The 25,635-nt window shown below is 49.9% G+C and overlaps 1 protein-coding gene across 7 annotated transcripts in view; it reads left to right on the top strand.

Annotated features, from left to right (window-relative positions):
* The window catches only part of TMEM273 (transmembrane protein 273), a 30,178-nt gene extending 7,162 nt beyond the window's left edge, over positions 1–23,016 (top strand). Inside the window, exons 2-6 of one of the 7 annotated variants that reach the window (XR_003509205.1) lie at positions 13,065–13,118; positions 14,218–14,358; positions 15,196–15,259; positions 15,584–15,614; positions 21,868–23,016. Coding sequence is in view for 2 of the 7 variants with exons in the window: in XM_027530758.1 (XP_027386559.1) it covers positions 13,065–13,118; positions 14,218–14,358; positions 15,584–15,614; positions 18,015–18,038; positions 21,868–21,892 (275 nt within the window). In the remaining 5 variants the exon portion in view is untranslated. Of the gene's footprint in view, positions 1–13,064; positions 13,119–14,217; positions 14,359–15,195; positions 15,260–15,583; positions 15,615–17,797; positions 18,039–21,867 lie in introns of those variants that run through there. The other 6 variants (XR_003509201.1, XR_003509204.1, XR_003509203.1 and 3 more) reach the window with 6 other exon arrangements.
* The last annotated feature ends 2,619 nt before the right edge of the window (positions 23,017–25,635 follow it).

Genomic DNA, 25,635 nt, shown 5'->3' with positions numbered 1-25,635 from the left:
TCTATGTAAATATCAGAATAATCTTATCTATATCAACCAAAATCTTTCTGGAATTTTGATAGAAATTACATTAAATCTATAGATCAATTTGAGGAGTCTGGCATCTTTATTATGTTGAGTTTTTCATGAAGTCAGTATGTATTACTAATTATTTAGGATGCTTTTAACTTTCTCTCAGCATTATGGAATGTTTAACATATTAAACATTGTATATATATTACCAGACTTGCACCTGAGTGTTTTTGTGAGTGATTATAAATTGTACGGTATTTAAATTTCCTCTTTCTATGTGTAGCTGTTAGTATATAGAAGTATAATTGATTTGCGCATGTCCATCTTTTCTCCTGCCCCCTTGCTGAATTGACTTATTAGTTCTAGGATTTAATTTTTAGATCTTCCTACATAGACCATTGCCATTTCCTTCTCCAGAATATCATCTGCAGGGACAGTTAATTTTTTTCTGAAAAGTATGCCTTATATTTCCTTTTCTTGCTTTATTAGATTGGCAGGGACTTCTAGTAGTATGTTAACAGGCATATTCTCTATCTTAATGGAGAAATATCTCGTGTTTCACCATTAAGTATTCAATATAATATTAGCTGTAGGGATTGGGGTAGATATTCTTTATCAAGTTGAGGGAATTTTCCTCTCTTCTTAGTTTCTGAGAGTTTTTATCATGAATGGATGTAGAATTTTGTCAAATGCTTTTCCTGCATCACTTTATATAGTCAGGCAATTTTTTGTTCACTAGCTTGTAATTATGGTGGATTACACTGATGGATTTTTGAATATCGAACCAGCCTTGCATCTCTAAATAGACTCCATATGTTCATGATGTATAATTCTTTTATCTTGTTGAATTCTATTTGATAATATTTTGAATCTATATTCATGAGGGATACTGATTTGAAGTTTTCTTTTTTTTATATTTAATTTTGTCTGGTTTTAATGTCATAGTAATGCGGGCTTCATAAAATCAATTAGGAAGTGTTTCCTTTCCATTTTCTGGACGGAACTGTGCAGAATTGATGTGAATATTTTCTTCAAACATTTGCTGGAATTCTCTCATGAAATTGGTCTTGCATATTTCTGGGAATTTGTAGATTATGAATTTACTTTCCTTAATAGGTACAAGGCTATTCATCCTATTTCATTTGGTTGAGTTGTGATATTTGTACTTTTTGAGGATTTGGTTCATTTTATCCAAGTCATCAGGATTTTACGTGTAGAGTTTTTCATGGTATTCTCTTATTAACCTTCTGAGGTCTGAAAGATCTATATGACTCTGTTTCATTTCTGCTCTTGGTAATTGGTATATTCTCTCTTTTTTCCTTTGTCAGTCTTGCTAGAGGTTTGTCAGTTTGATTGATCTTTTCAAAGAACCAGGGTTTTGTTTTGATGATTTTCTCTACTCTTTTGTTTCCAGTCTCTCAGACACACGTCCCTGACCCTAGAGATTCCTGAAGGGAAGGGCCCTGTGAGGTGAAGGCAGGAGGAGCGACCTCAGCAGAGTGTCTGTCCAGAGGAGTATTCCCCTGTTCCTTGCACCCTGGGTGGGAGCCACAGCTGAGAGGCTCAGAGCTGTTGCTGACCTGGCTAACACACTGATCAGCAGACTTCTTCACTTGCTCTCAAATTAAAGCATGCACGCTTCCTCTGTAAAGTCATGTAAGCATCTCTGTCACACCCAGACCCTCATTTATCCACCAGAATTGCTTGAACTGCTCCTTTTATTAAATTTGATTCCATTAAATAAGCGGCTAATGGTTCTCAGTAAGATGAACTGGGCTTGCGCTCTCCCTGTTGTCTGAATGAAGCAGATGAGCAGCTGGGGGAGTTTTTGCCTGGAACCTGACTGCACCCACCTCAGAGACCTGTGCAAATCTTTGGACCATGTCATCAAGGAGTTGATGTCCAGGTTTTGAGGTGAAGGACCTAGAACTGGACCCATGGGCTATACCAAGGGACTGGAACACATGGACATCAGGGCTATCTGTTATGTTAACCAAATAGTGATTTTCACCTGACTCTGCCAGCACACAAAAAGTACATGATTTCAGGCCCCAACCTGAAGGAGCTGACAGTCCATGGAGAGGGCAGTTGCAGTGTGTTAAGTTAAGTGCTGAGATGAAGGAGCAGGAAGGGAACAGAGAGGAGACCTTGAACCAAGCTAGAGTATCCAGGAAGGCTTCCTGGAAGAGGAGTTTTCCTGAGAGCAATTTGATTATACCTCTGCCTGACTAAAATCCTTCAGCAGCTTCCTGCTGTTGCCAGGACTGACAAGCATTTATGTGGTCACTGGGCCTCCCTAGCCCATCATGTGGCCCATCCCAGGGCTCCTGCTCCCCAACTCCAAGAATATCCACCAAGTTCCTGTCCAGTCTCCTGTCCAGTCTCGTACTGCCTGTGTTGTGTGAGATATGTGCCAACCCCCGCCCCCTCCAACCCCAGGACCCCAGAGATGCTCTCTCCCAGTGCTGTTTCCATGCCTGTTTGGTATCTTGCTCCCTGCTACACTGTCACCTCGGTCAGGTCAGGGATCCAATCTTGCCAGCCACCGCTCAGCTCATGCCCAGCAGCTGCACTTGTTTGAGTTGGTCAGTGCATGAAGTAGAAGCTTGGCTTCCAGGAGCCACTCTGCAGGAACCGTGAGCAGGGACAGAGCTGGTTGGCCTGAGGGGACTGCGGGAAGGCAGTGTGGGCTGGAGAGGAGTGTGAGCTGCAGCCGGGGATGATGGAGGGGTTAGCTGGGGGAGGAAACAGGTCTTACCCTGAGGGCATTTTAGCAGCCCTGGAAGAAGAGCCACCCCACTGCCTCCCCGAGCAGTGTAGCAGGTAAGTTAGTAGTAAGGAGACCACCTAGGAGAGAGTACAGGCTGGATGTGTCTAGGGCCTCACCAGCAGGGTCTGTGCTGGCATCTGAGGCCTCGTTACACACTCACCAGCTTTCCCACTGCGCGTGGCCTGAGGTCAGGGTTTGGCCCAGGTGCCTTGTCTGTCACAGCTTGTACTGCAGAAGACAATGTAGGACCAACTGGCTTGAGGCTGTGTGGAGATAGCCCTGGGCAGCTAAGCTGATCCAGAGAAGGTTCTGGAGATGCTCAGAGAGGGCCCCTGAGGTGACCCTGGGGTACAAAGAACAGAGCCCCACCTTACAGAGATGTAGGTGAGCCCTTGTCCCTGAGCCACACATGACACATTAAGAACCTGTGCTCAGCCTGGAGCCACAGCCTGCAGTGTGCGCTGGCCTGAGACTCTGAGGAGCCTGGCTGGCTCAGGTTCAAATCCCAGGGCACTCTTCTCCAGCCATGTGACACGACACGGCATTCACCTCCTGGGACTTCCCTGTAAAAGGAGGACTGTGGTCCCCAAGAGAGACTCCTGCCCCTACTTGGCTTTAGAGCTCCCCCCCCACCCGCCCCCCAAATCACACACACATACAAATGCAATTTTTCTTTTTTTGGTTGTGTTCGAAAATCCTTGAAAGTTCCAGAACTGGGTCAGCACAGAGACGTAAGGGAGGGACCTGTCTGAGTGTGCTGGACAGTGGAGTGTGAGGGGACTGGGATCACAGCTTGGTGGGGAGCTGTGAACTACAGACTGAGGGCAGGCTGCTGCTTTTATTTCAATGGTCGCGGGCGTTCCTATGTAGATCCAACTCCCGGGTAGCTCCACTTCCTCCCTCTACTTGGTGGCCAGTGTGGGACCATGTCTTCATGCTGCCCAAGAGTCTAATGGGAAGAGCAGGGTGTTGGTTGGTGTGAGGCCCTTGGGGGCGTCAGACTGAGCCAGGCTCCATCCTGAATCCTGGGGATCTGGTCTTTCCAGGAGGTCCAAGTCAAGCCTGATATCCCCCTGCTCTGTTCAGAAGACCTTGGCAGCCCTTGGGGCCATAGGCAGGGCTGAGCTTTCCTTTCCAGAAGGTGACCCCTGGACAGTGGACCGCGGGGCCATGCTGGAGGAAGTGGGCTGAGCCCTGTGTGTGGCTTGATCTCTAATCTTTAAACATTTAGATTTGTGGTGTGCCCTGGTTTCTGCAAATGTTAGAAGCAGCCTTTAAAAAGATAACTATGGTGGAAATGCCTGACACAGACCTTGGCACACAGTACGGCCCAATGATGGCCACAGACGGCTCGGAGTTGCCAAGCTCCCTGGACTTTCATTGACTGGGTGTGGCTGTTTCCTCTGCAGCTTCATGGCCCCTTCCCTGAGGGCTAAGCCAGCTGTCATCCCACAGCCCCGCCCCCTGGGCACATGCCCCCTTCCGCCAAGTCCCCGAGGACTCCAGAGCGAAGCTTCCCAGAGACTGAAGCGCACACTATGAATATTGCATGAATAATAATAACCCCACCACTTAGCGGTTATGCAACGCTTTCCTCTTCCACAATACTTTACCATCATTAATTAGTTATTCTGCACTGCTTCCAGCCTCCCCTGCTCTCTCTGCAAAGGCGGCCCTGAGATGGCTCCTGAAGACAGGCTTTCTCTGGTCTGAAGCCCCTGTGTTGAGTGGGTGGGCCGTCCCCCACCTGGGACCCCGCAGTCTCTCAGAGGCAACAGCGGGGACCTGAGACCTTGAGGGGGAGGGCCTTCTCCTTTCTGATCCGAGTGCCTCTCCAGAGCCCCTCCTGATATGTTCTGTCCCCGCCTGTCCTGCAGCCCTCTGGAAAGCTGAGGCCGTGTCAAGCAGTGGCCAAGTGCCCGTGGAGGATGGTTCCTGCCCACACTTCAGTCTACACCACCCACCTGTGAGGGGATCCTTGCAGTCACAGTCCTTGTGTGGCCAGGCAGGCTTCCTGTGGTCAGCCCCACTGCACAGGGCCCACTGAGCTGGGAGCCATGAGGGGCCCATGGCCATTGGCTGAGCAGAGGCAGAAAGGGGACACAGATGTTCTGGTTCCAAGCATCACACCTTCCCATCCACCATGGAGGCATAGGTAGGTTTCATGTCCCCCCTCAGAGACATTCAAAGATGGAGCAATCCCAACCACTGGTGAGTGTAGAATTGACTGGGTGTTCCAACTAGGGGTCTTCTGACCCAGGCTTTCCTGGACATCACTGCCCACCCCACCAGGACAGCCTCAAGCTCCTCCCAGCTTCCAAGCACCTCTGACCCCCTTGAGGATTCAGCAGGTCTTTTGCTGGGTATGATAGCATTTATGCATCGCCAGTCCTCACTGAGCGTGGCTGGAACTCCCTGTGGCCTCCTACCCCTTCGGGAGCACTCTGAGGGCCTGGAGCACCCTTGCTTCCACCTTGGGCCAGAGCCGGCTCCCTGCCTCCAGCCCCTCCATTAGCCTGGAAAGGTATTGATCAGTTGGCTTCTGCAGCTGAGTGTTTTAATCCCAGTGTGTGAATCTTTAAGAATTAATTAGCAAAGATTGCTCAGGAAAAACAAAGTGGGCGCAAGTTTTGATACCGTCTGGTCACCCACCATTAATGTTTTCCTCTTAATTATGAGGCTATTTCTGGAAGCTGGAGGCGTTTCCCCTCGTGTTCTATTGCCTCAGATGGGCTCCTCCATCCTTCTGGTGGCCTTCCGTGGCCTCCTGCTTCCGGGTCCTGCCCAGCTGCCTGTCCCATCCGCGTCCTCTGGGAAGCACTCAGAGCCTCAGTTTGCCCAGGCCCCTTGCGGCTCTGACCCACGGAGCCACTTTCTGATTCCCAAGGCCTCATCCTGCTTTTCCTTTTGGTTTTGAACGTGCTCACTTCTGGGGCCTTCACGGATGCCCCAGGCTGGCTCAGGTCCCCTTACTCCTCCTGGATGCTAACAGCTGTATGCTTCTCTGCATTGGGAAGAACCCTCTGCATGGAATTCCTTACTCACTGCCCATCTCCCAGGAGTCAGGGGCCACTGCAGTCCAGGGCTGGGAGGTCCTGACCTGGGTTTGGGAGCGAAAGGTCTGTCTGGTTCAGTGTGCTCTTGCCCTGAATGGGGATCCCTGGAAACGAAGGAGGCGTGCCCAGTCTCCATGGCCCATCGTGGAACCATCTTTGCTTTGTTCTAGATCCTCTGCATGCCTTCTGTTTTCCATCTCTCAAACCTGTGCAGCTTTGCAGGTTTGAGTTCCACCCAAAGTCTAGGTGCTTTCACGGGAAGAAAGGAATGCCCACAGCTATGGGATAGGAATGACAATGCCCTGTTTACTTGAAGTTTGGCAGCTGCGGCCTCTTTACTGAGACGGGAAAAGGGTATTGAAGAAGAGCAATTTCAAGGTGGTTTCTAGGTTTGTGAGCCAGGAGCCCGAGGTTAAGTCACAGAATGTCAGAGGAAGGCCGTAGATCCCAGCGCAATGCCAGCAGCCACTGGGAACAGGGGCCGCTGCATAACCCAGACCAACTCACAGTTCTCTGGCATCCTGCTCAGGAGAGGACTAGAGCCTCCATCCTGTTAGGGTTTCACATGTCTAATTTCTAGCATTTAACAGCCCCGGGGAGGGGCAAAAGGGCCAGGGCCATTGACCTGGATTTTTCTGAGAAGAAGACCCATCTGTGAGCTCTGAGGAGGGATGGGATTGCCAGCGCCCACAGTCCCCAAACCAGCCCAATTAGAGAAATGTGCCCTGAATCCTACTGGGACCTCAGGGTCAGCTTCCATTGCAGGAAGGTTTGGGACAGATGGATGAAAGAAAGCTGTCTGAGTGAGTCCATTCTATGTGTCAGGGCCCATGTTCAGGTGAGAAGAGCGAGGTCCAGGCTCTTTTCATGACGTGAAGCATACTGAGAGCATCCCCACTCGCTCCGCACGTCCACTCCCTTTCTAATCCTCCCTCCTCGTGGGATCTGGCTGTGTGGTGCTTGGACCAGGGCCTCAGGTGTGTCCACAGCAACAGCAGCCACGTGTCCCATCTGTGTTCACACACGGCCCACAGGTGTTCCTGGCCTCAGAGTCACAGGAGCAATGCTGTTACATGATCTACTGCTCTGTGGCTGAACTTTACTTCCTCCTGAGCCCTTATTATATCACTTAGTGCTGTAAACTTGATCTTATCACACAAGCCACTTCTGGTTTAACAGTAATTTCGGGGAATCTTTCCTGTCAGTTCAAGATTCTCCCCTTTCACCTTCTTCTTGCACCTCCCTGGAGGAGAAACTAAGCTCCGAGGAGTCTCACATATCATCCTGGGCCTGGGGAGGAACTGGGGCTAGGAAGTGTGTCCTTCGTGCCCTAGAACATTCTGCAGGACAGTACAGACAGGGCAGGGGCAGATATTGATAAGGTTGCAGGGGGATCCTGAGCCAGCAGAGAGCAGGGGACTTCCAGAGGAGGTGGCTTTGTGCTATGTCTTGGAGGATAAGTAAGAGCTTCCCATGGAGACGAGGAAGGTATTGCATCAGACGGCGGATGTGCAAAGGCCCAGAGGCACACAGCTTTGCTTAGTTGGTGGGTCATAGTTGGGTTTATCTGAGGCTGTGCCGTGAGCTCCTGGTTCACAGCCAGCACTCTCTGCTGTGTGAAGGACCTGCCACCTAAGTCATCAGGACGCTTGCAGGTGACACTTACTTAGCTCAGGTTAGACTATAAGATAAAAGAGGTGTTTCCTTACTGAGCTGGCTGAGAAGTCAAGAAGAGGTGCTTCAGGCACAGCTGGATTCAGGGGCTCAAAACCTGTCTTAGGTTTGGTCTTAGCCTGACCTTCCTGGTGGCTCAGTCAGTAAGAGTCTGCCTGCAATGCAGGAGACCAGAGTTCAGTCCCTGGGTTGGGAAGATCCCCTGGAGAAGGAAATGGAAGCCCCCTGTGCCTGGGAAATCCCATGGACAGAAGACCCTAGGGGGCTGTACAGTCCATGGCGTCGCAAGAGTCGAACACGACTTAACGACTAAACCTAAACTTGCTGCTGCTGCTGCTGCTGAGTCGCTTCAGTCGCGTCCGACTCTGTGCGACCCCATGGACTGCAGCCCACCAGGCTCCCCGTCCCTGGGATTCTCCAGGCAAGAACACTGGAGTGGGCTGCCATTGCCTTCTCTGAACCCAAACCTAGCATGACCCTAGTCAGTGGGGATTTCAGCCTCAACAGGTTCCCTCTAGCCTGTGGGTCTCCCGCAACCCCACAGTTACCAATTTCTGAAGACATTCTTCTTTCTCAATATTTTCCACAAAGTCCCAGAGTTGAGTCTTACTGGCCTGAGTGGGATCACCCCTTGACCAGTCATTGCTGACTGGAAGATGTCATACCTGGCTAATCAGGATGGTTCACACATCCATCCTGGGACCAGCCTCAAGGGGATCAAGGGGAGGTGTTTCCTGAAAAGAAAACCAAGGTGCTGCCTGCAGCCAAAGGCCCAGGAAAGGGGGGCCACGGCAAGTGTTCACCCCACACACCCCTGTTCAGTCTTCCTCCAGCTCCTGGGGACGCGGGTTTGCAGGAAGGTGCTGAACATCTCCCGCAGCACTCTGATCTTCTCTTGTGTCAGTCTTGTCTGTCCATCACTGTGTGAGCTCCTTCGTGGGGCACCAGGGTCTTTTGTCCAAGAGCACTTGGATGCCCCTGGTCACCAGGGCCATGCAGAGCACACCAAAGATACTTCATTCCCGTGTGTACTTCGTTAGGAGAGGATAGATGTCTTTTCTAGTTATCTGAGACCCCCTCCTTGAGCTGAGAACACTGGAATTTATGTGATCTAAAGTTAGGAGCCATTCTGTAATATTTAAGTTTCAGATGAAAATGGCCAGGCATCAGTTGACAAACACTTAGGGCAGCCTCTCCCTATTTTTAGTCCAGATACTTATAGAACGACATCTGCGTGCATGCACGCCCACTGCCCCACAACTGGAAACACACAGCCCGATTCTGCCCAAATAAGGGTGGTGAAGAGGGCCCGCTCCCAGGAAGGGTGGACCCGACAGGTGTGGGCAGCTCGGGAGGTCTGGCTGATGGGGCTGGGCTCTCAGGGTCAGATTCCAGCTGAGATGGGGCAGGCCACCCCGTGCCTTCCACTCACTCCCTGGAGCAGCCTTGCCTCCGTCTTCCTCTGAGGCTAACCTCCCAGTCCTGGAGGAGGGGGACCCAGGGAGCTCCAGGCTTCAGGACTGTTTACTCTTGCAGGAGATTCCTTCCTGTTGGGAAACCACTTGCAGACAGCAGATTGTGCTCTGTAGAGGGGAAGGGCTGCAGAGAGGGGGCGGGGCACTGGCTGTTTTGCAGGGAGGGCTGGGGTGTCAGGTCTCTGTCAGTTGCCTGTCCAAAGGGGGCCTGCGAGGAAGAGTCACTCTAGACTCAGAGCTGTAATGGTGTCTTAGTACATCTTAGAAAAAAGCACCATCTTCTGGGCAGGCGTAGCCTGAGGTGAGTGGTTTGGAGAGGGCCGGGGTGCAGGGCTGGACCTCAGCGTGCATGGGGACCGTGTGGGTAGAGGCCCTGGAACCCTAGCAGGCCCATCTAGAGGCAGCACCCTACTCTCTGCTCTGCTGCTGTTTAGTCCCTAAGTCGTGTCCGACTCTGCACACCAGCAAAAGCTGTGCCCCAGGACCGGGCGCCTGCACTCTGCACCTGGCTCAGTATAGACAGTCCTAGTGTAGTGGTGACGGTCAAGCCAGATTTGGGCAGCACTGTGCCTGCCAATGCAAGAGACACAAGACGGGGGTTCAACCCCTGGTCGGGAAGATCCCCTGGAGGACGGCGTGGCAACCCACTCCAGTATTCTTGCCTGGAGAATCCCAAGGACAGAGGAGCCTGGCAGGCTACAGTCCATAGGGTTGCAAGGAGTTGGACACGACTGAAGCGACTTAGCATGTATACACGCATGTGCCTACTACAGCCATGTGAATCTATCAGTCAGAGGGTCCCTGCGTGCCCCCTGGACACCAGCCTTGGTTCAGTCAGCCCCTGCTCAACCCCCTTGAACTATCCCCAGGTTTTGAGAGACTGTTTTCTGGGTACTAAGCTGCCAATTCATGTTTGCATGTGAGAACCCAGAGAATTTCAGTAAATAAAATGTGGTGTGGCTTCCTCTTGTGTCTCTGACAGACCTGAGCAGGAGCAGTCAGGCGGCCTCTGGCTGTGCTCGCAGACCAGCAATCCATCCTCCAGCTACAGGGAAATCGTCCCTGGGGGCTTGCAGGGGTCTACAGCGCGGGAGGTGATGATCTCGGCAGGAGGCGGGAGTGCGGGTGGCCGATGTAAGTGTGGTTCAGACAGGTCCTCATCAAGGGCTCTTAGCTTGCAAGGCCGAGATGCTGAGCACAGGAGGGCGGCTTGGAGGATTTCCCTCCCCCAGGAGGGAAAAGGCTGCCGCCAAGTGGCTGTCTGGATGGCTAGCAGGAATTACCGAGATGGGAGATGGCTGATGGAGTGCACAGCGTGGCCCACTCTTGGTGTTTGGCACCTGCAGCTGTCTGATCTGCAGCCCCAGGGAGGGCACTCACTCAGTCTCTGACCTTGGACTTCACTCAGTCCCTGAGGCCCAGGGAACCTGTTTGGGGTCAGGGACTAGGAGCAGCCTCCTGTCTTGGGGTGGACCCAGGAGAGAGCATGGAGGGAGGGGTCTGAGGAGCCTGAGCCTGTGGGGGTGAGAGTGGGAGCTGAGCTGAGCCAGGGACCCCTGCCCGGGAGGGGCAGGAAGAATGGAGCATTCCGGAGGACGCATTTGCTGGGCAGCCTGATGAAGACTCGGGGCCTGGTGCTGCTGGGAAGGCCAGGGCCAGGCTTTTCGGACAGCAGACACACTCTCTCTCTCTTCCCTTCTCACCTGCTCGGCAGCCTGAGCTTCTCTGGCAGAGCATCTGTATGTCCCTCCATCTCTGTGTGTCCTTGCCTCTCTCTGATTCTTTCCACCTTTCTGCGCTTTCTGACCTATGTCCTTTCTTCTTTCCCTGTTCAAGTTTCATTTCAGGCTCATATAAGGATTTTATGCTGTGTGATGGTCATGCAGAGCTGTGGCCACGGGGAGAAGACCCCTGAGGAGGACCCAGGAGAAGTGTCTGTGTCTGAGCGGGCAGGCGGAGAGGCTGGCCCTCAGTGGCCCTGGCCCCACTCTCTGACGCCTGCCTTCCCTGTCCCTTGTCTTCTGTCCAGTAAAGGCCGCGTGGGGCAGACTGCTGTTGGAAAGGCCCCCTTGTGAGCGTGCAGCACACACGTCAGGGTTTCCAGCATCAGCCCAGAAGCCGGTTCTGTTCAGTGACTCTAGCAGCCTAGCCCTACCATGTGTGAAACACAAGGCTTTGTCCAATCCCCGGAAAGGTTTTCAACCTGGCTAGAGTGGCGGGATTAATGTGAAGAATAAATGCAGAGAAACAAGGAAGCTCAGTGGGGACATCAAAGAACTGATAGAACCAGGGTCATATTGTGTTCTGTGGTGTCTGTGGTATGTGAGTGAGTGGATGGGCCCCATGTGGGCCCATCAGTAACAGAAGTCACTGGATTTCCAAGAAGACTAGTGACTAGAACAAGGCTGTGTACTTTTGCCTCAGAGTCCTCCAGCTTTTTCATCACCAGGTGAGGCCATCAGAAGTCTATTACAATGGCCCCTTCCCCACCAGGGCACTCAGCGAATAAATCCTCCGTGGAGCGTCTGCCCAACCCCTGGCAGCACTGAGCGTGGTCACATGCACGTCTTGTCACTTTGGTGACCGAGTAGCCACCGTTTGCCCTCCATGAGGTCAGGACTCAGGAGGTGGACTTCTCTTGGAGCTAAGCTGGGGAAGATGTGGTCCCTCTCAATGAAGTCAGCGGCTCCCTTTTAGGACCAACAGGGACTTCTGCCTTGCCTGGAAATTTGAGCCTAAGAATCAAGTTTGGGTCTCACCACTCACCTGCCCGTGTCTCAGCCCTCCAGTCCTCGGTCCTGATGGTCTTGGCATCATTCTGTCAGTTAGCTGCCTGGGATTTGAGTTCTCAAGGCATCACGGGGCTTTGGGTTAAGGTGGCACGGCTGCTGCTTTCCACTTGTCGTTGGCACTTGGGCACACCCTCAAGTCCTCAGCGCTGGATTCCTCATTCCTCAAAAGGCGGGGACGACAGCGCCTGTCTCACAGAGCTCTTGCTCTGATTATTGAATGTATTAATTAATGCAGGTGCTGCCCCCAATGTCTGCCTCAGAGTAAGTGGCCAGTTAACGTACACTTTCCTTTACAAGGCCCGTGGGTCCATCTTAGCTCTTCTAGAGCCCATCTTCAGGGACCAAGGTCAGCTTGGGAGTCACATCTCCTATCTTAAGGTTTCAAGTCTAGGCTAGAAGAGTGAGCGCCCCTGCAGCATGCTCTGTTACCATCATTCACTCATTCATCAGATGTCTGTTAATGCCTCCCGTGGCCCAGACACTGTGTCAAATGCTGGGGATACAGCACTCCACAGGGCACCACTCAGCCTAGCGGGAAGACCAGCCAGAAGACCCGTCAGTGGGTGAATAGCTGAGAAGCTCTGGGGGCAGTACCAGGCACACAGCAATGCTATGTAATGTTCTTAAATAAATGGTGTGGTCAGTTACAAGGGGTAGGTACAGCCGCTGTGGAGCACCCAGAGGGGCAGCTAAGCCAGGTGTGGGGTGTCAGGAGAAAGTAACACAGAACCAAGATGAGGTAAAGAGGAATAGGGGAGAAGACAGAGCTGGGCAAAGGATGTGGGTCAAGGGCAGCTGGTCCCGGCCTGGGTAGGAGCTGGAATCAGGCAGTCTGGCCAGAGTGAGAGGGTTCTTGGGAGTGAGGAAGAGACTAGAGAGGCAGGCGGGGATCCCAGTGTGGGCCTTAGAAACCATGTTAAAGAGCTGGTTTAACTTACAGCTAAAATATCCTGTTAACCTAAAAAAAAAGATCTTTTATAAAACGAATGAAATAAAAAGGTCTTCTAACGGGATTAGAAGGATCTGGGTTAACTGAGCTCAGCGCACTCTTACTCCTGCTTTGGCAGAGGTTCTGACCTCCCAGCACAGCTCCCGGACACTGTAGCGACCAGGAACCACCTCTGTCGCTCCAGAGTGTGGTGGCCAAGCAGGAGGTTTCCTGTGGCAGACTTCCCCAGACCTATTGGAGTGGACGGCTGGGGACAGGGCTTTGGCCTGAGACCCCAGGCCTGATCTTGGCCAGCAGTTCTGTTCTAACCAGAATTTGGGGCTTTTGTCTTTGCAGATGTTGGGGCCGCTCAAGTGTTAGCAACAGGCAAGCCTGCTAGAGCTGAAGCTGGTAGGTGGCTGCCCAATGGATTCTGGATGCAGGGCTGAGGGGCAGGAGGAGGAACTCAAGATGCATGGGCAGGTGGGGCATCCTGGTGCCCGTTTCCTCCCAGTCATCATGGCACCAGGGCAGTGCTGACCCCCAGACCTGTCTGAGTGGCTAGCATGGCTTTATCCTGGGGGAATGGTACTGAATGAGAGCCTGTCCTCAAAGGGGACATGAGTCATCAGGGCCACCTCTGTCCACTCTCTCTGAGATGAGCAGCCCTGCACTGCAGCCGTGAGCCCCCAGATAGCAGGCTTTTCCCTGGCCAGTGCCTCCCTCCGCTTGCCCCATCCCAACCTCTCTCCACCCCAGAGTTCAGCTCTCCATGTATGGTACACCTTCCATGTCATCTCCTCTGGGAAGACTGTCAGTTTCCACATCAGCCCACCCTGTCACTCGGCACTCGAGTGAGCTCTTGTCTTCCGCTGCTGATTGCAGGCCCCCCAGGATGGAGTCAAGGACTCATTCATTTGCCGTCAGCACACTCACCAGAGCAGGCAATCGACATACACATGGATGAACCGATGCAGGGATAAGTGAGGATGGCTGCAAGAAGACAGAGAAAGGAGCCACCAGCCACTTGGGAAAGATTCCCACAGCTGAAGGGACCAGGGTTGGAGTTCCAGGAAGAGGAGATACACCATGGGTGGAGGGGTAGGGAAGGAGCATGTTCCCAGGAGGCTGGAAAACTAGGCTGGCCTCAGTGGGTCGGGACTTCCCAGGTGGCTCAGTGGTAAAGAAGCTGCCTGCCAATGTAGGAGACACGGGTTCAACCCCTGGGTCATGAAGATATCATGGAGGAGGAAATGGCAACCCACTCCAGTGTTCTTGCCTGGGAAATCCCATGGACAGAGGAGCCTGGTGGGCTACATTCCATGAAGTTGTAAAAGAGCTGGACACAACTGAGCAACCGAACATACAAGCACGCAGCAGGTTGGACTACGTAATGTGAAGGTCCAAGTGTACGCTTTGGACTTCATTCTGATGTAAAGGGAGCTGTGGAAGACTTTTGCTGGGTGATGGCTGATTAAAGCCCCTTGTTCAATTCCTCCCTGCCCTCCAGATATCAAATATGCCGTCATCGGGACTGCTGTGGGCATCGCCGTATCGGCCGGCTTCCTGGCCCTGAAGTTCTGCATGATCAGGAAGCACATGTTTGATAACGATTCCTCTGACCTGAGAAGCACAAATGTGGGCTTCAACGGTAAGGAAGCAGTGATGCTCAGCCCTGGCTCTGCCCTTTCCTGAGATAAGACACATTCTGGCCGGTTATCTGGTGTGAGGCTCTGAGGGTAAAACTGACTATAGAGAGAATAAAAATCATGGATCGAAAAGAAATGCAGTGACCTCTCTGTGTCTCTGTCTCTCTCTGCTTCTGTCTCTGTACTTTTCCACTTAATCATTCTTGATATTCTTAAGAATCAGCTTTCTTGGAGAAATGGGGAAGGGAGCTGAGTTGGCTTCTGACAGAAATTTCTTTTCTTTTACCCAAATGATGTGATGAGATGAAATCAATCCCCGGAAGTGGCGAGGCTGCTCCTGGCACGGGTGGGTGGCGGGAGCTATGGCCAGCACTGATGGCCTGGCCAGGTTGCATTTTTCCTGCATAAATCGGGCAAGCCCTGCACTGAGTGATGCTGAGTGTCTGCTCATGACCCGAGCATAGCTGGGCTTATGAGAGCCCAGCATGATTCTCCACACCCTGTCGCATCTGTGGAGATCTGCGTCCTTGGGTAGAAGCCGAACACTCAGTGAGTTTCAGTAGCAAAATACAACATTGATTTGCACCCCCTTGTCTCTCAAGAGGGGACCTGCAAAATCCATCGCCCATATGGCTGCTTAATGGGATGGTAATGCAGTCCCCAGAGGACAGGGAGGAAGGACTCTCACCATGTCTCTTGAAAATGTGATTATTATCTGTAAAGATACCCAAAAGGGGAGACAGGGCAAGGAGGAGACTGCACTGGGGGCTTCCAGTGTGTCCAACTGCATAGGGAACTTAACTGGTCATAGTTCACTTGCATTGATTTTGTATCCCTAGGAATAAGGGGAAAGAGAAAAACAGTCTCTTCAGCACACTGAGAGACATCCTAGATCTCCTACGGGTGAGAGGGCGCAGCATCCTCAGGGAGGGAGAAGGGGAAGAACAACCGGCAGAGGGCTGGGGGGTCTATTTATAGGGAAACCTCGGTCTCCCCCGGGTGCTGAGCTGGGGGTTCGGTGAGGGACTGGGTAGAGAAGCTTCAACGGTGCCAACGGGGAGGGGGCAGAGTGCTCAGCCCAACAACCCTCTCAGTGGCCTCAACCCCAGGAACCTCTCAGCATCACCCGAGTCTGCTGGGCTCTGACCCCCTCCTGCTGGCCTGGCACCGAGAGAGTGGCACTACCATCACCATACCCCATCCTAACAGCCTGCTTTCTCTGTTTAGAGACCATTGCGCTAAAGAAGAGAACTTCAAGGTAAGGTCACTACCAACTTGTGTCCCCCTCATATTCCCTCCTGTTTCATCCATCCCTCACCCTTGCCTGACATCCCTGCCCCTCTTCCCACTTTGAAATACTTCCTAGGGGACCAGGATGCACCCCTGGCCTCCCTCTTCTCACTGTCCCCTCCTTCGGGCAGCCCTCAAGTGTCATGAGAGTGGGGAGCCCACAGGGTATTAAGTAGTCAAAGTAAGCTTGGGCTCTTTTCTGCACTTGGGTTAGCCTTTGCCTCATCTCCTGCGCAGAGTCCCCCCAGTGGATCGCCCACCCCCATGATCGTGTTCCCAGCTACGGCCATGTCCCAGCTGGGAAACTACATGTGTTCTGTTCCCAGCTTCCCTGCCGCCACCCAGCCACATTGCTCTTCTGTATAGAGCCCTTGTCCTCCAAAGACAATCCTAACTCAGGACCTTTGCACTCGCTGCTTTGTATCATATGGAACGCTCTTTACTCAGCAACAAGCTACTGCGAAGCCCTCTGGAATGAGGACCTGAGTGATACCAAGGAGGCAGCCAGTCTCTTGGGGCTGGGGGAAGGTGCAGGCCAGAATCAAGAATCAGTAGCATTTGTTGGAGTGGGGAGGCCCTAGCTGGAGGTGCCCTTTGGGAAGCAGGCAGTAGAGCAGAGGTGGACAGTGGGCTGGGTGGGCTGGGATATGTTGGTCACTACCTTTTTTGAATATGGTAAGTCTGAGGCTTCTGGAGACTTCCTCGTGGAGGAGATGTTCAGTGAGTGACTGGTATTCAGGGCAGAATCTGAGTTGAGATGGACTGGTGGGCTTTTAGAGGGATGCAAAGCACAGTCCCCCCTCTAGTTCTTCCCTGGGACCTGGGGCTTGGTAAGAACAAAGCAGCATCTCTTGAAGAAATGTGTGGATCTACGGATGAAGGAGAGATGATGTGTGGTACGCTGCGGTCAGGGGGACGCCCTGGGGATGAGCTGGAAGTGGATTTTCTCAATACTTTCACTTTCTTGAGGCTCTGCTCTCCTTCAGATGTTATGGTGTCTGTCAATAATTTCTGAGGACCTAAAGCTCTTGATGATGGGAGTGAGGGGACCTGGGAACGTATAGATGAACCCCAGACCCAGAATCTGCATTGCCTTTGGGGCCCAGCTCATCTCTGTGGTGGGAAGTGTAGGATGGGGTGAGTTTTGGATGGCTGAACTGTGCCTGTGGTGGGGGCCTCTGCCTGCAGCATGGTCTCAGGGGCCCTCTACTGGGTGGCTGAGGCACCCTGGCATGTGGCCGCAGGCTGCAGCGGCCAGCTCTGGCCCTCTGTCAGGATGATCGAGTGGGCTGGTGGAGGTTCTAACAGAGTGATCTTCGTAACCACCCACGAGCCATGCTATCTTGATCATCCAAACAGCTCACACTCTTCGGGGGACACTTTGGGTGAAGGCGTCATGCTTTGGAAGCTCCAGTGCCCCCTGGAAGTTCCCAGAACTGGTGTAAACTCTGATTCAGGGACCTCTTAGTCATGGGATTCACAAAACGGAAAGATTTCACAATGCCCAATTCTTAATCCTGGTGGATTTGTACATGCATATGTGCGTGCTGGGGTAGGGAATGTGGCAGGCTGTGATGACTCATAATGAAGGTCTGACACACAGATGCTGCTGTGTGAGGATACTGCTGTGAGCAGTACATCACAAACCAATCCAAGAGCACTGAATGAGCAGTTCCTATGGTTTCACGCTCCTACCTATGATCAGGTCAGAGGAGCATCTGCTTGGTATATTTGTTGTTCAGTTGCTCATGGACCCCGTGGGCCATAGCCCGCCAGGCTCCTTTGTCCATGGGATTTTCCAGTGGATTGTCATTTCCTTCTCCAGGAGTTTTTCCCAGTCCAGGGATTGAACCCGCGTCTCCTGCTTTAGCAGGTGGATTCGTGACCACTGAGCCACGAGGAAGCCCTTTTGTACATTTGGATGTTCTGAATTATTTCGATACACTTGAGCTGTAGGAGGAAACTTCCATAACCCAGGCGAGGTGGCTGCCATAGCCGTCCAACAATAAACATTGGGAGAGTGAAGTACAGGAGGAGGAGTGTGAAGGGGCAGAGGAGGGCAGGGAAGAGATGAAACATGGGGAGAGGTGGGCGGTTGGGAGGTAATGGCTGGATGGGGTCCGCCTGCATCTGTTCCCCCACCGCGAGCAGGGAACTGTCCTCAGCATCATCACAGCAGAGCTCTTCTACTGAGAAGGAAGACACAGCTCAGGTTTCCAAAGCCGACACTAGATGGAGTCAGGCTCAGTCGGGAAGCCGATAGACCCGAGAGTGGAGACGCAAAGGACACGCGGGCCGTTCTCCGTAGCAGAATTCTGCCCCTGCTTTTGGTCGTCTAGGAATGACATCCCGTCTTCCTGTTTTGCAGGTTAAACCTCAGTTTCTCTGAAAGGTGAGTTGTAAGAGTGGCTGATGGCTCGTACCCAAAGGAGGGAAGGCCGTCCCCTTCCTGTCCTGTGCGGGCTGGAGGCTCTCCTGCACGACCCCTGCAGGATGGGAGGGGGATTGCTAGGCATGGGCCGGAAGTCGTGGTGTCAGGCTGGCTGTGACGTCAGGAATCAGCATCTCTTTGGGACAGCTGTGGCAAGTCCTAATCTGGCAGTACTTTGGCAAGATTTTAAATGAAGTTGTGGGGCATGTGCCTCATTAGAGCTGAGAAAACTGGGTTTTAACAGCAAGATGGTTAAAGTTTTATCTTAATTGATTTGGTTTTCCAAGACCTTCTTTTTGACAGAAGCCAGTCAACTGTAGCCACCTTAAACCATTTGATGAAAAAAAAAATAAATCCAAAATTTTCTTTGTGTCATCAAGCCATCAGTTTGGCTGACGTGTCAGACTTTCGACGCTGCTGTGAAGTGTCAGAATAGACAGTGCCTGAGCATATAGGGCAGCCTTTCAGGAAGGGGGGACAGGATCCGAGGTCATGGCTAAAGGAGCTCTGTTCCCAGGAAGGAAGCCATCTCCTTCAGGTTTATCTGAACGGTCGGTTCATAACTCACTTCCCCTAGTCCTGCTCTCTCACACCTCGTGTACCACCCACACGCTCTCACTGTCCTTTTAGAAAAATCTTCAAAGCCACAGAAATGTTGAAAGAACAGTGCAATAAAAACATTTACAACCTTCACCTAGATCCATAAATGAACATTTTGCTCTGTTTGCTTTAACTCTGCATGCATAATTTCTTCTGATTCACTTAAAAACTAGTGTAGATATCATAATATTTACGCATCATGTATCTCCTGCACAATCACAGTGACAGGAATGGTAAGAAATGAACGGAAATGGGTAGTAATTCAATAGTATCATCTCGTTCACAGCCTGTATTCAAATTTCTCTGATTGTTTCCCAGGTGTCTCTTAAAGCTCTATTTTTCCAAGCCAGGAGCCATTGTACTTGATTTTGTCCCTTTTAAGTTTCTCTCGATGTTGCTTTCTCTCCCCACGGCATTGTCAGTCTTGAAGTACTTAACCTTCCTGCACCGTGTTCTATTTCCTGTATTTGTCTCTCTCCTCCTGAGCAGGTTCAGATTGAGAATTTTGTCATGATCACTGCAGCGGTGACATTGGGCACATATCCTTCAGTGTGCTGCTCAGAAGTCACATGACTCCAGGCTCTCTCACTGTTACTGACATTGCTTTTAACTGCTTGGCTAAGGAAGTGACAACTAGATCTCTCCTGGTGGAGAGAAAATCCCTCGTTTGCAATGAGTAAATAATCTAAGGGGTGGGACTTTGAGACCGTGGGAACACCCTGACCCAAGTAATTCTTCACCCAATGGTTTACATCTGTTTGTGGCCCGTCTTTGAAAAGTTATTGCATTGAGGGCTACAAAGTACTGAGTTTCTAATTCCAGCATTCCTTCTACATTTAATAGCTGACATTCTTCTCTTATTTCTCGAACATTATTCCTAAGGACTTCAATGCATTATAATTCATCACCATCATGAATCTTTTTGATGTTTAAATTGTCCCAAGTTATCAGTACAAATAAATTCTTGGTGGCTTTAGACTGGATTCCAGTAGCCACTAAGAATTTCATAGACTTCTGAAATTACACAGTGTTCCAGGCTCACCTTACACTGTTCCTGCTCAGACTTTGAATCACGCATTTCCCCTAGATCCATATTTTCCTACCCCTTCCTCCACCCTCCTTCTTTTCTTTAACATGGAGTAGTTTATAGAAACCAAGATCTGTACACAATGGGTTCTTATGGCTACTGAAACATCATCACTTGCAGACTTTCTCAATGGATAGTCAGCACGTGCATATTTACCAGTATGCATCAAAAACTCAGCATCATAGCATTCTTCTTAAGATTTCCTCATTCCATATTTCTATTTTGCTTCTTCCAAAGTGAAAGCCCTGTTTCCCTACCATATAAATACTTTTACCCATTTGCTTTATCCTATAATACACATAAAATACATACTTCAAGAATTACAATACCGTACAACTACAACCTCACTTAAAAATTTCTTTGCTGTTCTTTGTTCTTAGAACTTAGCCCTTCATGTGTACAGAGCTTTGTGTTCAAGTTGAATTAATTATTTTCTCAGTGTGATTATGCTATCAGTTTGATATATAGTTAGAGATAAGTGTTTCAGTGTATATGCTGGTTTTTGTTTAGTTTCTTAATCTTTGTACTTTAATTTTATTTTTTGAGTATGTGAAACACATGTATAGTTTTAAGCTAAAAACGTGTGAACAGGTAAACTTGGAGACGTTCTGCTCTCCTATCCACTCCGCTCTGCTCCTACCCACTGCTTTGAGGTAATTAATCTCAACAGTTCCGGTTTTATCTTCCCTGTGTTCCTTTTACAAAAATATGTGTAATTAAAAGATTTGCATGTATACAATTTTTATAACATTAGATAAATATTTACATACGCGTGTATATATTAGTCTGGTTCTCGTATGGGTCTACTTTTACTTGGATCTCTGACTGTTTGGTACGGTGCATGGTGTGAGGTATAGATCCAATTTTATCTTTTTCCCAAATGGCAATCCAGTCATCTTAATATCAGTTTTCAAAATCACTGTATTTTCCCCAGTATTTTATTTGTCACTTTTATCATGTTCAAAACTTTCACCTATAGTTGGACTCTTTCTAGACTTCATATTATTCTCCAGCGGTATTTGTGATCACTCATGTGCCATCATCACACTCTTTCTTGGGGTGACTTCACGTATTACCTGGTGTGGCTGGTTCCCACCCTCCTGGCTCTCGCAGTCTAGCTATTCCTGTGTATTTGTTTTCCATATAAACTTGACAACCAACTTCAGAATCTGGCTACAGAAACAGACATCTTGCTGTTTTTATTGGAGCTGCATTATGTTTACACGTTAAATTGAAGACAACTGACTTTTTGAGGATGTTATCCTTCATTGACACAAACCTATGCTTTTCACAAGTGCGTTTTTGTGTGTCTCAGGAGAGTTTTCAGATTTTGGCCTTACGGATTTTTCACATTTCTTATTAAGTTCACTTCTAAATATTTCATGTTTTTGTTGCTTTAGTAAATGGGATTTCCCATCATGTCTCCTACTTGGTCATTGATTTGGGGCATTAACATGATAGCAGCTGACATATTGAATGCTTTTATTGTTTTTTTTTATTTTGTTCTTGATCTCCTTGAGTTTTCATCATATTATGTCTTCTGCCAAATTGTAGATCTTCTCTTCCAATAAGCCTCTAATTGTTTTCTCGTCTCTGATTGCATTGCCTAAAATCACCAGTGTTAAATAATAGTGGAAACAGTGAGCATATTTGTCTTTTGCCTGACTGTTGTGGGAAATTCTCTAGTGGTTTTCATTAAGTAAGATGTTAGATTTAGGGCTAAAGTACACGTCTTATCACCTTAAGGAAACCCACCAGTTCCTATTTTACTGAGTCTTCCCCCCCAACCCCCACCCCTGGCCCAGGAATTTGTGTGGGATTTGGTTAAAAGACTTCTCAGCATTAGCAGGCATTAACTCATCCTCAGGAGACGTTCTCTGGGATGGTCCCAGGAAAACGAGGACATACAGCCACCCTTGTTACTACTTCAGTTTTTTTGCTTCTCTCCTTGTTGATCCGCATGATTTTGGAGGATGTGGTGGAAAATTGCATCTAGGCAGCCACTAATTATCCTAGAGTCTCCAAGTCTCTTTCTCTTTCTTTTGGTACCTAGCTCAGGTCTGGGTATTAATGAATCTTCCAGATGGCTCTTTTTCTTTCCAGAAATGCGCATGTGATCGAGCTCTGAGCGAGCAGCCTCTTCAGGAGGGCACTCTGGGCAGCCACTCACTGGAGACAGCTTGAATCTGAGCATCCAAAGCTGGTGATGGGCCTTCCCATGGAACTCAAAATGCAGGGCAAATAAACTTATAGAATCTACAGTGCCTCCGTCCTGAAAGAAACAGTGCTTCTCTTCTGCAAGGAGCTGACCGCATAAAGGGATGTACGAGCACTCTTGCAAGCAGTAAGAAGGTTTGGAAGTCGACGCATGCTCACGCCTGCCCTTGTTTCCAGTGTCAGAGCTGTTCACGCTTCATGATGACACTGCGTCCGTGGACCCTACCAGCAGCAAGCGGCTCGTGGAATGAGAACCAGACTCAAGACACAGCTTCTTTAGCACCGCAGTCTACCAGGAGGTGAACAGCCTTGTCTACAGCTGTTGGCCTCAACTTCTTAGCTGTCAGAAGAATCCACCTGTCAACACTCAAGGGAACTGAAAGGTGAAAACCTTTGGGCAGTCTCCATTTCTATAAATGACTGAGAGACCTTCCAAAAGGAGAAAGGCAGGCTGGGCTGGAGTGGGATAAAGGAGTCTGACAGCTGTGGAATGGCCCCACAGCTCCGCAGCTTTCAAATGGTGGTACCAAAAAAGGATGAAAAGAGAAAGCAGCTGCCATGGCCTGTAGTGAGCTATACCAAAGCAAGTGATTGTTGTTATGCTTATAGGATTATTTTGTAGTGACTATGGCAATGTCCGTACCTTATCATGGAGGACGCACTGGAAGAGACACAAACCCAAGGCTGCGTGACGCAGGCCCCATTCACATTTCTCTCCCCTTAATAGTACCCTGGGTTTCTGGGCTGCATTAAAGAATACTCTTTGCCTTTTCATTCAATAGAAATCCAGGTGGCCACATGGAATGGTTCTCCTTAGATTAGGTTACTCAGCTCGTGTGTGGTAAAGATGAGTTATATTTCAAAACAAAGCGCTGTGTTGTAATAATTTGCCTGAACTCCCAGGGCATCTTTTATCTGACTTGATAACAATGTAGTTCATTAGCAGCCTTGGTTAACGGATAACCTAAAGCAGTAATGCGATACTCATAAGCAATTTTCTGTGTGTTAGAATAAACCATCTTGTAAGGTATCTGATAATTGATTTGCTTCTTTCAGCAGCATTTTAATTAAGAAAGCTGGTTGGGAACTGAGGGTGAATGCTTCTAGAAAATATCTATAAACTCAATAGAATGTGGGGTCCTTCCCCTCACCCCACATCATGACCTATTTTCCCAGCACCGCTCCCAGCTTCCAGTTTTGTTTGAGTCCCACCCAGAGTCTCCTGTGTGAAGAACACAGAAGTGTGCTGAGGACTGCTGCTTTCTCCTCGTCTTCCAATGGCAGACATGCTGTGGGAAGCAGAATGGGTTGGGGGTTCCAGGCAATTGGCTTCCGTGGCTTATACCCCAATTCCAAGCTCAGTGACTTCCTTCTGTAGCAGTCCTACCGGAAGCCGTTTTTTCAGCCCCTCTTCATGGGAGCAGCTCCTGGGGACAGAGGTGCCGATGGGCAGAAACTCTTGGATACGTTGTTGAAGCAACCACAGAAGTCATCGTGTCTGTAGGTCCAATGTCCTGAGTGAGAGCCAGTTCTTCTGTCCTGCGCTGTGGTTTGGGACCAGAGGCCAAGGACTAGGATAAACCCCGCCCTCCCAGCTCAGTAGGCTCTGAGTCCCCCAGAACACTTGCAGATCCCAGACAGCCCATCTCAACAGGCAGAACATCCTGCCCAAAGGAGAAGAGACAGTTGAGACTCAGATACCTGTGGGTGGAGTGAGCTGCAGATCTCAGCACCCAGACAGGATCTAAGGGCATAGCTGTGGTTTGCTGCCTCTGTGACTCAGTAACTGGAGGAGAAGGTAAGATGGGAGAGAGTTACCTGGCAAAATCAACAAATTACAAATATGCATCCATCTCTATGGGCTTCTCAGATGCCTCAGTGGTTAAAAAATTCTCCTGCCAATGCAGGAGCTACAGGAGACATGGGTTCTACACCTGGGTCAGGAAGATCCCCTAGAGGAAGAAATGGCAACCCACTCCAGTATTCTTGCCAGAATAAGCCCATAGGCACAGGAGCCTGGCGGGCTATGGTCCATGAGGTCACAAAGAGTCAGACATGACTCAGCAACTAAACACGTACGCATCAATCTCTATATTTTCAAGTTAAAAATATATTTTACATGGAATCTATAAATTAAAATAAACATAAAATAAAATAAATATGTGCATATATTCTTCTATGTGTTTTAGAAGTATGCATATGATGGAATTATATTCTGTCATAGAATGTATGGGCGTTTGAATAAGTAAGTGAAAAACAGCCCTTTTCACCATCCAAATTTGGAAATAGCTGAGAGGTAGATAAACAAGTTAAACAGATGGAGATGAAAGTATTGGAGTTATTCTGATCTTCAAATGAGTCATGACACGTTAATATCACTCTACAGGCTCTAGAGTCCTGCTTGGTCCTTGCCCCAGTCTAAGCAAGAGGTTAGTGTGGCTGGGGTTGCAGTGTGGGCAGCAAAGGTGCAGCGGATGGATGGATTTTGGATGGGGTTTAGCGGTAGGGGTCCCAGGGCTTGCAGACGTAGATTTGGGTGTGGAGCAAAGAGTGACTCAGCCTCAGTCCCAGAGTGTGGTGCCAGGGAGAAGGATGTGGAAGGAAGCCCCAGGGAGTGCTAACCTTAGGAAGGGTCTGCAGCAGTTCTCGGGTTTCTTGGGTCAGCTCTTGGCGAGCCAAAAGATTGGCTGCACTTGGAGAGTGAATCCCATGTTCCTATGGGAGTTGAAGCTTGTAAACTGGGGTTAAAAGCACACCTCAGAGATTGTTCTAGAATGTGCTCTGAGATCCATGAGAAAAGCAGGGAAGAATTGGCCTGGAGGAGCTGTAAGGCTCTTTAACAGTGAGGTGGAGTGTGCAGAGGGGTTGTTTAGACAGAGGGAAGCTGAGCTGAGCTGAAGATACAAGCCGAGGGGCTGGTACCTGTGATATGAACCCTAGAAGGGCCAGGGCCAGCCTGTGCTCAGGGCCCATCCCCCTGATCGGCTCTCTTCTGAGTTATTTGTCATAATCCCAGGGCTTGTCAGATAAATTAAGCATCCTTCAAAAATATGACATTTCACATGGATGTTATCAATAGATGACAAATAGGCTTCTCCAAGGCTGTGTGTGCAGAGTGCAGTGAAGTCACTCGGGCTTGGACATGAGGAGTTATGAGTCGGGGAGGAGGGCAGACCATTTTGGAACCTGCTATGCCAATACCTGCTCCCCTTGTGGCTCAGCTGGTAAAGAATCCACCTGCAATGTGGGAGACCTGCTTCCATCCCTGGGTTGGGAAGATACCCTGGAGAAGGGAGAGGCTACCCACTCCAGTATTCTGGCCTGGAGAATTCCATAGACTGTGTAGTCCATGGAGTCACGAAGAGTCGGACATGGCTGAGTGACTTTCACTGGCTCTGGTGAGGCCAATACCCAGGAGGATAAAAGACCAAGACAAAGTGAAGAAAGGGCAAAGCAATCACTGTGCGTGGGCGTAGGCTGCAAGGAGGAGGGTCAGGAAAAATCAGTTCCTGATGTGCAGTGTCCTGATGCACTGACACAGCGTATCCTGCCGTTTGGTTGTCTGGATATGTGAAGTCTCATTTCTCTTTCATGAAGCCAGTTTCAGAAAGACATAAGTGCGTATGTGAAAAAGAAGTTCAGTGGAAAGATCCC

The sequence above is a fragment of the Bos indicus x Bos taurus genome, chromosome 28 (assembly GCF_003369695.1).
Source record: "Bos indicus x Bos taurus breed Angus x Brahman F1 hybrid chromosome 28, Bos_hybrid_MaternalHap_v2.0, whole genome shotgun sequence".
Taxonomy (NCBI): Eukaryota; Metazoa; Chordata; class Mammalia; order Artiodactyla; family Bovidae; genus Bos; species Bos indicus x Bos taurus.
The sequence above is the reverse complement of the archived record's forward strand: the minus strand, read 5'-3'. Positions and strand labels throughout refer to the sequence as shown.